Raw genomic sequence first — 14319 nt, forward strand, 5'->3', positions numbered from 1 at the left:
GATAATGGGTCCAACAAAATCAATAAGAATATATGGGATTGACTAGTTGAGACTAATATTAGTATTTCGATAAATATTGCTTTGACAAAAAAAATTATGACTCTAGCAATTTTGCTAGCCGTAGGAAAAACAATCTATATAGGTATTAATTTGGCATACTTTGTTCAAATTTTAGTAAAGATTTTTCTAATGGGTGCCCATTAGATATGCATTAATACATTTAAAATTTACCTAACTTATCATGTATATACACATACGAATAATTATTACCTTCCTTGCTATTTATATACTTTTTCTATTTAATCTTACCTACCCTCCCATATATTTATTTACTTTCTCTAATTAATCTTATATTTTTAAAAGTATTACACTTAAAATATATTTTAATGAGTGCCCAATAGTCACCCGTGACCCTTTTAGTAATAGTAATAAATAATCAAACCAATATTGGCTATTGGGTATAAAGAACATGGTTGAAGATGATTAGAAAAGGAAAAATATAAGTTGATTGACAAAAAAAATGAAGAATCTACAATTAATACAAATTTATATAAGGTAGGTCATTAATAGATTTATTGAAATTGACTATAAATAAGAAACCATGCTATAAATAAGGAAGTGAAAAAGGAAGAGAATTAATTGCTACAAAAAAATAGAAAAGAATAAAAAAATAAAAACATAAACATTAAAGATGTCCATGTGGCTACCAAAATCGGAAGTGAACATTATTTTATTATATATTAGCATTATGTCTCGTGCTATGCATGGGAACTATAAATTGTTAAAAAAATTTAAATTTTAGCATAAAGTATTTAACAATTTTATTATTATAGAAAACTATTTAAAATTGTTATAATTACATGCAATTCAATGATTATTTTTTGTTTGTTAAATTTGAAAGCAATTTAAATTTGATTGCATTTCGTAGAACTCTTTGTAATCTATAAAGATAAGGGCTTGTAGCGTGATTAGTGTAATATATAGAGAAGAAATTGATAGACTTTTTTTTTTTTGAAAAATTGATAGACTTTTATTTATTTTTTTTTTGAATTCTAAAGTGGTAATGAATGTGGTAGAACTCTTGGACAATTGAAACTATTATAGATTTTTATAGAATTCTTTATAATTTGAAAAAATAACTTATACGGTGTATACTGAATTTTAAAAGGAATTAAAAATAATTGTAAACTCTTCTCTTAATAGTGAAACTGATTGTTTTTATATAGTTTAAAAACATTATATCCTTACTTAAACTCTTTATAATTAGACAATAAGTAAAACTCTTTATTTGTATAACAGAATTGAGGGAAAAATTTATTATTTTTACACTTTTAAGGTAGTCATTCATTGATGTTTATGAGCTTGTTATACCATTTATTTAAATTCATAATATCCAATATACAACAACATTTTACAAATAACAATATATACAATTTGCATCTAAAGGGAACATTGAAGTAGCAAATTTTACTTAGAGAGGCTTATTGATACGTCAATTAAATTAAACTTTTTTCGCCTAAAGAAAATGTTAAAATAAAGACAGATTTTTTGATAAGTTAGTTAAATGAAATATTTTGCTGTCTAAGGGATTTAAATATTTGAATTAAACAAACTAATAATCAATAGATAACATTAATTGAATTAGTTAAATAATAAAATAATGTAAAATCCTTAAGAAAACGCACATATCAAAAAATATATATGTGTGTGTGTATTTGTCATTTGCAGCTAAGGGAAACATTGAACGAGTCAATGACAAAGGAAAACATTATGGAAAATGGCCTACTGTGCAAGCTTAGTAAAATGAAACTAAGCAATAACAACTTACTAAGTAGTGACAAGAAGGGAAAAATAAAGATTAATGAGAAAAGCAGAAAAGGGGAAAAAAAATGGGTTAACTAGAGTTTGCCCCCCTAAACTTGACCAATTATAACATTTAGCCTCCCCGAACTTTAAATATATACACTTTGCCCTTTCATTAAGGGTGTTCATTGGCCGGTAATAGGGAATTGGGCAAAAATAATTGGTTTAAATCAAGAATCAATTTTTTTAGACCAATATTGGATTACTGTCTACACTTTGGTTCTGGTAAATTGGATTGAAAAAATAGTAATTCAGTAATATCCAAAATTAGAAATGTCAATAGTAAGTTAAAATACTTTAATTTTTTCAAAAAATTGTTGTAGAAAAATAATATCCTGTATGTCTTTCCAACAAAATTCAATCAATCTAACTCAAAGAATGACATGAAAAAAAGTTGGGTTCATAACTCCAAGTCATAACTTATAATCACAATTCTTAAACAACGTTGAAATAAATAAGAACTCCAAAATAAACTGTGAAACTAAACCTGAACATCTTAACTTTCCAGCATAATTATAGTTAAGTTACCTAATTAGTATTTAATAATTAGTTTTTAGTAATAGGATTAACATTTACTGTTATATTCAATAATGTCTATACAACTAGTGTGTGTATATATGTGTGTGTGTGTCACCCTATTATGAAAATTTCAAAATTTTGGCTGGTAATCAATAATTGGGTAATGTAATTTTGATATTCGTTCCTAAACCGTTTTACCAAACATTATATTTCAATTTTTCTGAATTTCGTATTACCAAAATTCGAAATCCATTCTAGATTGGGTTGGTCGATTTTTCAATTTTTTTGAAATGTGGACACTCCTACCCTTTATTGATTAGTCAAACGTTAATGATAAATTCTCCATCTAAAATTATAATATAATGACATTAATGCTTGTTTGGACTAAACATTGGCGCCAGTCTCCGGCAACAGCGCCAAAAATTGACAAGTGTCGAGCCTGTGCAATAATAATAAAAATCGAACTACCACGAAAAGCAGCCAATAATCAATTTCAGGTACTGGAGCAGAAACTCTAGATATGCAATAGATTATTTGATTCACCCTAGTTCCGAAGAGCGTACTTAATCCGATATACTAGAATTGACTAATTGATAGAATTACTAACTGGTAAACAGTAAAAAGTAGGGTCGTCTCCTCAGGGACTAGGGAAAAGTTCGTTTCTTTTTAAGTCAACGATAAAGGGGGGTTTTGAGAATTGAGTGCTAATGAATTGCTAACTAGATAAATTAACTGTGAAAAATAATGGGTAAAAAATAAAAAAAAAATCCTATGGTAAAGCTAATACACAGAAAAGCCCCTCATGATTTTAAAATATACAACACGACCCCTCATGCTTCTTCACATTTTGCTTTTCTTTGGAGTGACCCCACTAATTTTTCGATTTGTAGCCAGCCACTTCACTCAGTTTTGGAAGCTGTTGGACCTGCAAATCATCCCGCTAATCCGGACTTGAAGGTTGGAGTTAGGAGTGGGCACGCCTAACTGTCAGGAAGTCTTCTGGAATGTTGATTTTCAGCACTTTTTCTTCACCACTTCCTGCAATTAATACCAAACACAAAACCTGAGTACAATCCATCAAATAGTGGAATATTTAGTGCAAACAACTATGAAATATTAGTTAAATAACCCACTAAAATGCACCCTATCAACTCCATATAATGGTTTTGAAATGGTGCTATAATTTTAATCGAAACATGAAATATCTTACCAGAAAAAACACAAAGTCAGATGATTTAAAAAATTAAAAAATAAATGATGGTATAATACCAAAGAATTGAAAAATTGTATCATGGAAAAAAAAGAAATTAAAAATTCCTAAAACATCTGCACAAGTCTTCCATGCTTATATTTCTTCCTTTAAATTGGAAACATATTGGTGTTGGTAATTTTGATTAGTCTTGCAACCTTCACAAAATGCTATTTTGTAATTTTATAGCGCATTTATACCTTGTTTTTTATTTTGTTTGAATTGTACACTTTTTCTAAAATAAAAAAAGCTGAAAATTTTCTATATATACAGCTCTGAATTCATTTTTGTTTATAATAATGTTTCATCACACACAAAACACATTAAAAAGTGGTAAAAAAATATAAGCAAATAATTAATATTCCTCCCCTCCACCCGTCACTTGACAATAGATTGGACAGCTTGTTTCGTGGCGTAATATGACACCTTACCTACCTACTGTAGCCAGGGTCAAAGCGTGCCTACCATCTATAAGAACTACTAGAACGATCCTAGCAACCAACCAAGATATGAACTGAACTATAGTATCATATTATTATTTACTAGATCAATCAGTCAAGATGACCAGAGTTTACGACAACTGGGACAGGCTTGTCGGAGCTACGTTGCTTAGGGAGGAGCTCCGGCTCATTGCTCAAAGAACTCCCAGCGATATTTCTTCAGCATCACCATCACCTTCTTCAACATCATCATCATCATCAGCCAGGAAGTCATTTACATATGAACAAATCCTCCAAGCCACCCACAACTTGAGCAGCTCCAACTTGATCACGGCTGGCCTCACGGGGGATCTGTATACAGGTGTTTTAGAGGGCAGAATACGGGTAGTAGTCAAGAAAGTCCACTCGTCCTTCACGAAAGAGGACTTTTACCTGAAACAGGAATTGTTATTTTATTCCAAAGTTACTCATCCTAGATTTGTCCCTCTTTTGGGGCATTGCTTGGAGAATGAGATGCACAAGTTTCTTGTTTACAAATTTATGCCTCGTATGGACTTGTACAGCTTTTGGTTCAAGAAAGCTGTTCAATCTCACAATGATGACTGTTTAGATTGGTTGAGCTGGGACAAGAGATTAAAGATAGCAAGAGGAGTTGCTGAGGGTCTGGATTATTTACACCATAAATGTGATCCACCACTTGTTCATAGGTAGCCCGATGGGATCTTGGTTATCTAATTTGCGTTGCATAGACTAACATTTTTTTGGTATTATTTTTCACATCTTGACTCAATTATGCTTTTCTTTTGGTTTTCTGGAAGAAATATTGATGCTGGCGGCATACTTCTTGATGATAATTTTGAAGCGCGGCTAGGGAGGCTTAATCAGGTCTGTACTGAGGTGAAAGAGACAAATCGGAACAAGGTGGCTAGGTTCCTGCAGTTGACAAAGTAAACGCTACGTTTAAATTGCTTTTTTTATGGAATTTTATAATTAATTAATTTAACGCCTTTTTAAGCAATTTTTTTTAATCCTACAGTACTGATATTTCTATGATATGATGCTTTTTCTTTTTCTTTTTTATCAGAAAGTAATTGACATTTGAGAATTTCATTGGACCTCTCTTACGTCAATGAGGAAAATAATTTCGAGATTAATTAGAACTTGCATGCATTGAAGCTTATCAATTACTATTACTATAGAGAAGCTTTGTCCGTTTGGATTGTTCCTTTTTTTTATATAGATTTCATGTTTTTTCAGGGGAAAATACATTAATGGAATCCTTTCTTGGGCTGGTTTTTAGAAAAAGTATTTTGGATTTATAAACGAATTTTACGAACTAAATCTCTAAATTCATTTTCATTTTATTGGAACTAGATTCCGCCTTGCATGATACCCCTAAATTGTTAGAGAAATAGTAGTCTTTTTTGTTTTAAATCCCTTTTGAAAACCTAACCTCTAGGTGGCATGACTTGACCACTTGAAATTAAAAGTGTGAGATAAAAGAGATAATAAGGGCCCTTACCAAATGTCTCTTTGCATCTTGGCTGAGATTGGTTCACGTCTCGATCCAATCTAGACCGTTGGGTTCAACCATAATTGAAAATCAAGACTATTGCAAAGGCAGCCCTTTCCTGCTTTCCAGTTTTCTAATTTCATTTCATATTTTAGCTAAGTTGTTTGACATTCTCTCTTCTTTTTGGACACAGGGATTCTGAAAAAAGAAATCCTGGTACGTGGAATTGATTAATTTATACTGACATTTATACTTGTATCCTCTGTTGGATTAATCTATAATTATGCATCTTTGCATGAGGCAGCTTATACAGATTAATAGGGTAGATTTTAGAAAGCAAGAGCAATGTAAAAGTAGAGCAGCTGGTCTTTTAGATCATCTTTGGCTGCAGAAACCAACTAAGTTGGGTAGGGCTCCTTTCCAATGCAAATTTTGCCAACCTACAACCAACGAAGTTCCTATGCCTTCTATATTATAATGCAAGAAGAATAGCATTTACAGTTACAAAACCAAGACTAGGATGGGATTTTGTCACTCAGCTTTACAATATGAATGGATTTCCATATATCTCCATTTTGGTTCCTTTTCTTTGACAAGTTCCATGCAGATAGCCGTTGCTTCCTGTTTAGGGTCCCTACATCTGGTCTTTGGAATTGGCCATGATTTATAACTTTGCCTTCATTGCCACGGACTACTATTCCGGCAACCAACTTTGTTATGTCTTGCTTCCTTACTCAACAGTGTTCCGGGCCTCCTTTTCAACATGTTGGAATTCTCTTCACTCATTGAGAGGTCATTTGATTGGTATCCACGGGCTATCCTGCAGGTCTTGTACAGGATATAAATCCTAGCTTTCCATACTTGCACTAAAGGAGATTGGCAGTTAGGAGGAATTGTTCCTTCCCTTCTTCCGTTTCGGCAGCTCCTAACAGTTCTTCCCACCAGAGCCAAAAACTATTCATGTGGCTATTCAATCCATACCACCATTCTGGTGAAGCTTTGCAGATAATTTCAGCATGCACTAGAAAAGCAGTTCCCGTGTCTCAGTCCAATCACCACATATTAACATACAGGATCACCTGATTGACAGGTAGAATCTGCTGGAGACACTTTCAAATGAAGATTTTTATGTTGTGCTTCATGTTAAACAGCCATGAGGTCTCCTCCCAAAACTTTGCTTCATGTTCATCTCTGCTGCAAATTATTCATCCCTTGATCCGGTTCCTCTTTTCCCCTCGCATTATTTGGACATTGAATTAACTCATCAGCGATAAGGACACTGGCTAGAATTTGACTACCGAAGGACAAAAACAGATTGATTAAGAGGACTACAATGACCAAGAGTAGGTTTTGAGTCTGTTAATCAAAATTTTTAAAACGATTTTGTAGACAACATTGCAAAGGGTGATTGGTCTAAAATTAGAAACGTAAGTAGGTGCATTCACAAGAAAAGTAATGTTGGTTTCATGGATACATTTCAACAGATTACAAAAAATGTAAAAAACTTCAGATTGCCTCTGCTACCTCCTTCTCGATGATATGCCAAACTTTTTGGAAAATTACTAGACGTACCAGCTGGTCCAGTAACTCTGTTAGGATGCATTAAGAAGTCTGCCTTTCTAAAATCACAATCTGTGACAGGTTCGGTAAGTTTGGAGTTCATCTGGCTAGTAACAGTCTGTCAGATCCCCTCCAAAATATCCTGAAAGTATCCACAATACGTGGATGTGGATATCATCTCAAAGTAGCCTGCAATCTCCTATTGCATGACACCTTATGCACTATTGTGTATCCTCCCTTTCCAAAGCTGAAATGTAGTTCTTCTTTCTCCTGCTTGTAAGACTGGCATGAAAAAAGGCAGTATTCTTATCTCCCTCTTGGAACCATTTTACATCACTTTCTGACTCCTATAAATCTCCTCTCTCTCCTTGGCTTCAGCTGGTTGTTTTTGAAATCCTGCCATTGGGGTCTGTTTCCCAGGCATATCAAGCTTCCTAACTTTCTAAATCTCTTCTTTAAGGTGCTTAATCATTTTCCTTGTATTGCAGTTCATCTTCTTATTCTACTTGAGTATTTGACATTGACGCCATTCTGCATTCTTTTAATTATCCTTTGTTTGATCCTATGGTATCTAGATTTAAATTGCTTCTTCTCCGAAAATTTTGAGCATATTCCGAGATCATGATGAATTTGAAAATTGCTCTGCAAAAGGACAGTATGTGGCAGCATCCAACAAGGGTCCTCACATTGCGACATGAGCTTGCATTCTACAAATGCAAAGATAGCTAACCATTCTGTTCTTTTATGTTATATGCAAGCAAGAAAATGCATATCTTTCTCCTTTCCCTGACTCAATTTTTACTTGTATCTACTGACTAATTCAAGCATTTCTGTACCAAAAGTTTGCTAGTTTTCTGTATTGAAGTCAGCAAGCACAAACAACACATCGTCCTTGTTTTAGAAGCATCAGTTAGAACTCAATGCATTCATCTATTCCTTACATTCTGGAACGAGTTCATTGAGCTCGAAAAAGACCCATCCGCTGGAAGCAGGCAGCAAATCTACCCTTTTGTAGAATGATTTTCAAGTCCATCATAATTTTGGAATTTTTTCCAAGATAGTTTAATTACCTCACCCACCACCTTATATTGCTGCCCTGCACCTACTATGAGATTGGAACCTCTTCTTCCATTTCATAGTAGATGGATGAAGCGTACAATGGTCTAATGCCTAACTGACAATATGAGTACAATTTGACTTCGCATTTTCCTCTCTCCGTTTACTACTTTAGAGAATCCTATGCAGTTCTTTAACTTCAGCACCCATTTTCCCTTCGGTTGCACCAAGTCCATGGTACACCTTCAAAGCCCAGATCAACCAACTGGTTTGGTCTGATGTAGTTGAAATATCTTAGGCTCCTTTTTGTTCTCCTAATACCACCCCATTTGTCGTCATCCAACACATTATTGTTTTTCATGTCTCCCATTACCATCCATGTTTCCCCCATAACTGTTTCCATTGTGAAAACCTGACCCACTGTCTACTCCTAACTAGATCATCAAAATTTGCACAAGTGCAAACACACCACCACTTGTTATTGGCATTCATATCATCGACAAATCATTCAGTAGTACAGTCAGTAAACTGGATTTTGACAGCATTAATTTCCTTGCATGAGAGCTAAACCATCTGCTTTGCCAATAGGGTCTGTTACAAAAAGGTTATCATACTTGCTCTTTAGCTTCACTTTATTCTTTAACATTTTTGTGTTTTTGTTCTGACAGAAAACTAAACTAGCCATTGGCACCACTCAGATTTTCATGTATAGTTCGATCTCTTATTTTATATTTGTTGCTTTTTGTCTAGGGATATTAGCTGCAAGTTAAATATAATTAAGAAACTTATTTGGAATTAAAGCAGAAGGCAAAAACTACTGTTTAAATTTGAGAAGCAGCCCTTAAGTTGCTCTGGGTAATTGCATCTGGAAATAACCTTGGATCTTTTAAATCATTAGAAAGAACGTTTTTCATTTTTTATTTTGACATAATCAGCTTATGCCTTGTTTGAACAAGCCCTTGATGAGTCGATGACTGATCGTAGAAAATCTGCAATGACATGTTTGTCTGAATTATTGAATGGCCAGGTACATCTGAAGCAACATGTGCCTTCGATGTTTTTTGCTTTGGGAAACTTTTGCTCGAGCTAGTCACAGGCAAGCTGAATTTCAGACCTCCCAATTTTCCCATAATGAAGGATGATAAGATGGCAAACACCTTGTCTTACATCACTTCACTTGCTAAGAAGCTTATTGGAAACATTGTGGACCGGTCTTTAATCATTGATGAGGAAATTTTGATGGAGGTATGGGCTATAGCTTTTGTTGCCAAGGCCTGTCTCGACCCCAAGCCCTCTAAGCGACCAGAACTGTCATTCATACTTGAGGCTTTACACAATCCTATGACTGTTGTAACCGGTAAGGCAAAAATACCCAAAAGACTGAAGGCAGGTAGTGTGGCATTGGTCTAGATTCCAGAGTTGAAGTCCTTGTTTCATTTTCTGGGCATGGCTAAACATGCATGCTTGTTCTTCAATGGCAAAACAAGGTTCTATATTTAGAGGGGCGTATTCTTGTCCACATGCATGAATGATGTAGTGGCTTGTTTGTCCACTACAATGAGCAAATTTTTATAGGGATTGTGCAAAGCTTTGCTGTTACTTCGATTGTATACATATCTGGTACTATAGGAATATTTCGAAAATAATCTGCACAAAGGTAACTTTGTTAGATAAAATCTTATAGTGCCAGTGGAACTCAATCTCAACTGTTAGGATGGTGTCAGTCGGACGCAAGCGTGCAAAACAAAGCAAGGTGCACAATCTTAAACTGTCTGTGTAAGCCTTATTTTAATTCCATTTTTTCTTTGGACTGCTACTACATTCCAAAGTTCTGATGCAAAGCTATAATATCTAAGGGGCTTAAAAGGTGTCAAGAAGATTTGGTCTAGTTGCTAAAATTGAGACATTAAGATTTAGAGTACTTAGATTTAAATCGTCCCTTCTCTCTTCCTACTTTTTAAATCCCTATCCTGTTAAAATACGAAAATAAACTATTTAACTTTTTATGAGGCAAAAGCTAGGCAAAGGGAGCTAAGATTTTAGTGAAACTTGCAGCTTGGACCAAAAAGAGCTCGAGCGGATGTTTTTAGAAAATTTTACTATAGAAATATATGTGAAAAATAACTACTGTAAATGGTCCGGGTTAGGTGTTTTTCAATATATATTTTTAATGTTTTTAAATTTTTAAATTTTATTGGAATATTTTTAAATTTTTAAAAAATTTTCACCACCCACCACCATCCCTTCCATCTTTCGTCACCACCATTGCTCTCCCATTCCTCTCTCCTCCCTCCTCTTCCCCTTCCCTTTCTCCTCCCCCTTCCTCTCCTCTCTCCTCCCTCTCCGTCCCCTCCTTCTTTTCTCCCTCCTCTCCCTGCCTCGCAACCTCCCTCACCTCCTACCCCTCTATGGTCACGATCAGGGTGAGGGAGGAAGGGGAGGAGAGGGGAAGGAGGAGAGAGGGAGGGAGAAGGGGAGAGAAGAGAGGTAGGGGTGAAAGAGGGAGGGAAAGAGAGAAGGAAAAAAAATTATGGGAGGATGGTGGCCAGCACTGCAGGAGTGGCCAATAGTACGGCAGTGTGCAGGATAAGAGAGAAATTTAAGGTTTATTTTTATTTTCTTGATGTATTTGAGTGTGTTTTTGAACTTATACTTGGAATTTGTTACTGTTGACTCCACAAACAAAAATTGTTTATAGAAAAACTTTCAATTCAAGCGGAGAGTAAAGTTAAGTATATTGTAAATTTGAAAATTTAGGATGTCTCTTGAGTATTGACTGTATTCTACTATTAAAAGAATCTTATTAACTACCCATAGACCTGGCAATTATACCCAAAACTCAATAACCCACCCACTAATTTGAGAGATTGGGTTGGGTAAGTTGGGTATTGGGTCAATTTTGGGTTGGATAATAAAAATTCACATATATTTTGGGCGGTTTGGGTATTTGTGTTGAGCACCCATTACCCAACTTATGCTAATTGAATCAAGTGAATAATCAACATAATCTTAAAAGGGTGAATAGTTACTCAAAAGCATCAACTGTAGGCTTTTTTTTATTATTTTGTGCTATAAACATCTTTTGTGATTATAACATAATTCGCCAAGCAAGTTAATTTTTTTTTACTTGGCCTATTTTTAATTCCTTGGTTACATACTTAATAGGGTATTACCCTAGATATGGAAAATGCCAGATGTTGCCAGATTCATCGTGACAATGTGAGTTCGAATGTGACTTTTTTTTCATTTATATTATCGTCATCAAAATGTGCAGTATGAAGAATTTGAACATTATTAAATTCGAAATTAATTTTGAGACGTTAATGTCAACTTACAATTACTCGTGCCCTCGGTGCTTAATAACTACCACATAACTCATTCATGCTAAAAGATTTTGTTTTTATAAACTGTATTCTCAATATGTAAAAACTACATAAATCCAAAATTACCATACTTTCTTTGTGAAAATATTATCATAAAATCTTGTTTTGGGCGATTTGAGTATTTGTGTTGGGCATCCACTTAAAAAAAAAATTTTTTGTACATGAAAATATATTTGAGAGAATTTATGTATCAAAATCTATTAATTAATATATTGGGTCATATTTGGATCACGGGTTTGAGATGACCCAACCCAAAATTAACCAAATCTAAAGTTGAACGGGTTAGGTGTAACCCATTTAAATGAAAACCCAATATTAACCTGCCCAAAATCCGTCCAACTCGCCCAATTGCCAGGTATAACTTCCCAACTTAATTATCCTTGTTCCTTTATATTTAAACTCTAAGTATTTTCACCCCCATAAAATTGAAACTCACGGGATAATTAAGATCTCATGCGATAAACAGTAGTGAGTTTGAATATAAGTTGTATATGAGATTTTAAAAATTACAACATTTGTGATGTCACTGGGATTCATACGTAAATTGCTGCAATTTTACTTAATTGAATGTGAGCAATGCTCAACACGACTTGCACAACTTTTTTTTTAAATAATTTAATGTACAGGCATAATTAATTTTTCAAACAATTATTTCTCACCCTCAATTTTGTGGACCCATTTTCGCGTTGAGAATAGCATAGCCTTTTTTTTTTTTGATAAAAAAACTAGAGAAATTCATTGAGGTGAGGATAAATCCGCCGAAATTGCGGAAGAAAGAAAAGGCGGTGGAGAAGAATAGCATAGCCTGTTCAGCTGAGAAATCTCACATTCAGCAACTACTTACTTGGTTCGAGCAACGATTCTATTGTCTAGATGCTTTTTGCAGGCTACCTTCATGGACGTGGGGCAGGACGGTTGTCAGATCAACCCTTCCTGAATAATATGTAATATTTTTTTAATATTTTATAATTTTAAGTAAACTGTTTGTATATTTTTACAACAGACATGTGATATTTTATTATTATTTATATGATTCTCATGAAAAATATTTGCATATCTGTTGTAAAATTTTATAAATTATTCATGTAAAATCACAACTCATTCACAAAATGTTACACCGTATCCCTGATCCCACCATCTCTTATTCTAAGCATAAAGCTCATGGAGGTGTTCCCTCTTTTCTAGTAGTTTTCTGTCTTGAGTCCCTTACAAAAATATCAAAGAAACAAAGCAACAAAAGTTGAAGAACAGGAAAAAGTTGTCTAATCATTTCTTTCGAACAAAAGTACACCAAAGCGCAATCTCTCTCGTTTCTTTTCTTTGGCTGTAGTATGTATGTAGTGGCTGATCGTATAATACCAATAATATGGACCATTCATTGATCAATTTATGAACTGAAATGTAGCACTTTGCTATTAATTTCTCTGATAAATCATGGATCGTACGTAAACTTGTGCGGAAGATTTATACTTCACAATAGATTCGAAAGATACAAAGGTTCTCCTAAGAAAAATACTAATTAAGACATTTACTTTTAGAAGCTATTGAATATGATATTGTGTCGAGCTCTGTCCAGCCTGGGGGATTAGTCCGGGTGATTTCAGAATATCCCTCCAGACCGGTAAAAAAAAAAGAATATGATAATGTGGCGTGCTGCATCATTGTTAATGGGAGATATTTCTCTTCTTTTTTCCTTTTGTAATTTCAAGCCCTTTTTAAGAGTTAAACTTGTGATTTCAATTTCTGGTTGCTCTAAGTGTTTTCAAGCATCAACATTTAGATATTAATTATCTCAAATGTTTTTTTATAGCCTCTTCAACTTGCCATACACGATTTTTTGTTATTAAATTTTTTTTCATTTATTTGATTCAATTCAAGCCATTTTTTTAGTTAAATTTGTTATATAAATTTTTTATCAGCCATGGAAGGGTATTTTTGGAAATAAAAATAATTTTCAAAATAATAATAATTCTCAAGTATTAATCTTATTCTAATATAACTAAATAATTTCATTAAATTCCCAATATCTTATCCATAAACGTAAATAATTAGGTGTTTTTACCCTTGTAAAATAAAGACTCAAGCAGATACTTTATATCTCAAAGTGTTAGAGACATAATTGAATTTACCTGTCACAATGTGACTATTAAAGTTACAGCACCTATAATATTATTGTAATTCATGTATAAAATACTACTTCAATAAACTTCTAAATTGAATGCGAGCTATGATGCTCAACAATTGGATAGTGAATTATTTGTTAAATTTTATTTATTTGCATCATTAATACATTTTTCAATCACTTTTTTACCTGATATGCATCACATTAAAAAGGTGCTATGATATTTTTATTCAAAAAAGTAGTCTAAATAATCTACCCACCAAACACAATTTTTTAAGTTAATTTTATATGCACATATGGTTAATTTTTCAATCAATTAATTCTCACCTTCAATTTTTTGGACCCCCATCTAGGGATACAAACAAGTTGAGTTGAATCGAAGTTTGGGTTAATCCAATGTTTTAAAACCCGGACCGTTAATTGAACCGGTGAGGTGAAAGGGTCGAGGTTCAACCGGTCGGACCGGTTCAACCTCGGTTCAATGAATTTTTTTAAAAATAATTTATATAAATATATATATGCACAAAATAAGACATGCAATGGACTAATTTAAAACTTTATATGATGAAAAGTTCACTATTTTTGAATAATTTGGATTTTCAAAAATAAATTAT

At 33.5% G+C, this 14319-nt stretch overlaps 1 protein-coding gene across 4 annotated transcripts; it reads left to right on the plus strand.

The window, feature by feature from the left end:
• Positions 1–4094: 4094 nt before the first annotated feature.
• Positions 4095–9799, plus strand: LOC113707297 (probable LRR receptor-like serine/threonine-protein kinase At2g16250). Of its 4 annotated transcripts, XR_011820540.1 has the most exons (6): positions 4095–4778; positions 4890–5018; positions 5778–5800; positions 6411–6674; positions 8869–8906; positions 9228–9434. XR_011820540.1 is itself a non-coding variant. In XM_027229563.2 (5 exons), exons 1-4 carry the CDS (start codon positions 4192–4194, stop codon positions 8874–8876), a joined length of 747 nt encoding a protein of 248 aa, XP_027085364.1. In that variant the 5' UTR covers positions 4096–4191; the 3' UTR covers positions 8877–8906; positions 9228–9434. The 4 variants fall into 4 exon arrangements, 2 of the variants coding, with proteins under 2 accessions (XP_027085364.1, XP_027085363.1); XR_003452191.2 differs by lacking the exon at positions 8869–8906; XM_027229563.2 differs by lacking the exon at positions 6411–6674 and having other exon boundaries at positions 4096–4778.
• The last annotated feature ends 4520 nt before the right edge of the window (positions 9800–14319 follow it).

The sequence above is a fragment of the Coffea arabica genome, chromosome 8c (assembly GCF_036785885.1).
Source record: "Coffea arabica cultivar ET-39 chromosome 8c, Coffea Arabica ET-39 HiFi, whole genome shotgun sequence".
Lineage (NCBI taxonomy): Eukaryota > Viridiplantae > Streptophyta > Magnoliopsida > Gentianales > Rubiaceae > Coffea > Coffea arabica.

Bases quoted from the DNA above. Each gene is read 5' to 3' on its own strand.
- LOC113707297 (XM_027229562.2), top strand. From the start codon at position 4,192: ATGACCAGAGTTTACGACAACTGGGACAGGCTTGTCGGAGCTACGTTG. The intron at 4,779-4,889 runs GTAGCCCGATGG...GTTTTCTGGAAG, and splicing joins GATCCACCACTTGTTCATAG to AAATATTGATGCTGGCGGCA. The intron at 5,801-9,227 runs GTACGTGGAATT...TTGAATGGCCAG, and splicing joins TTCTGAAAAAAGAAATCCTG to GTACATCTGAAGCAACATGT.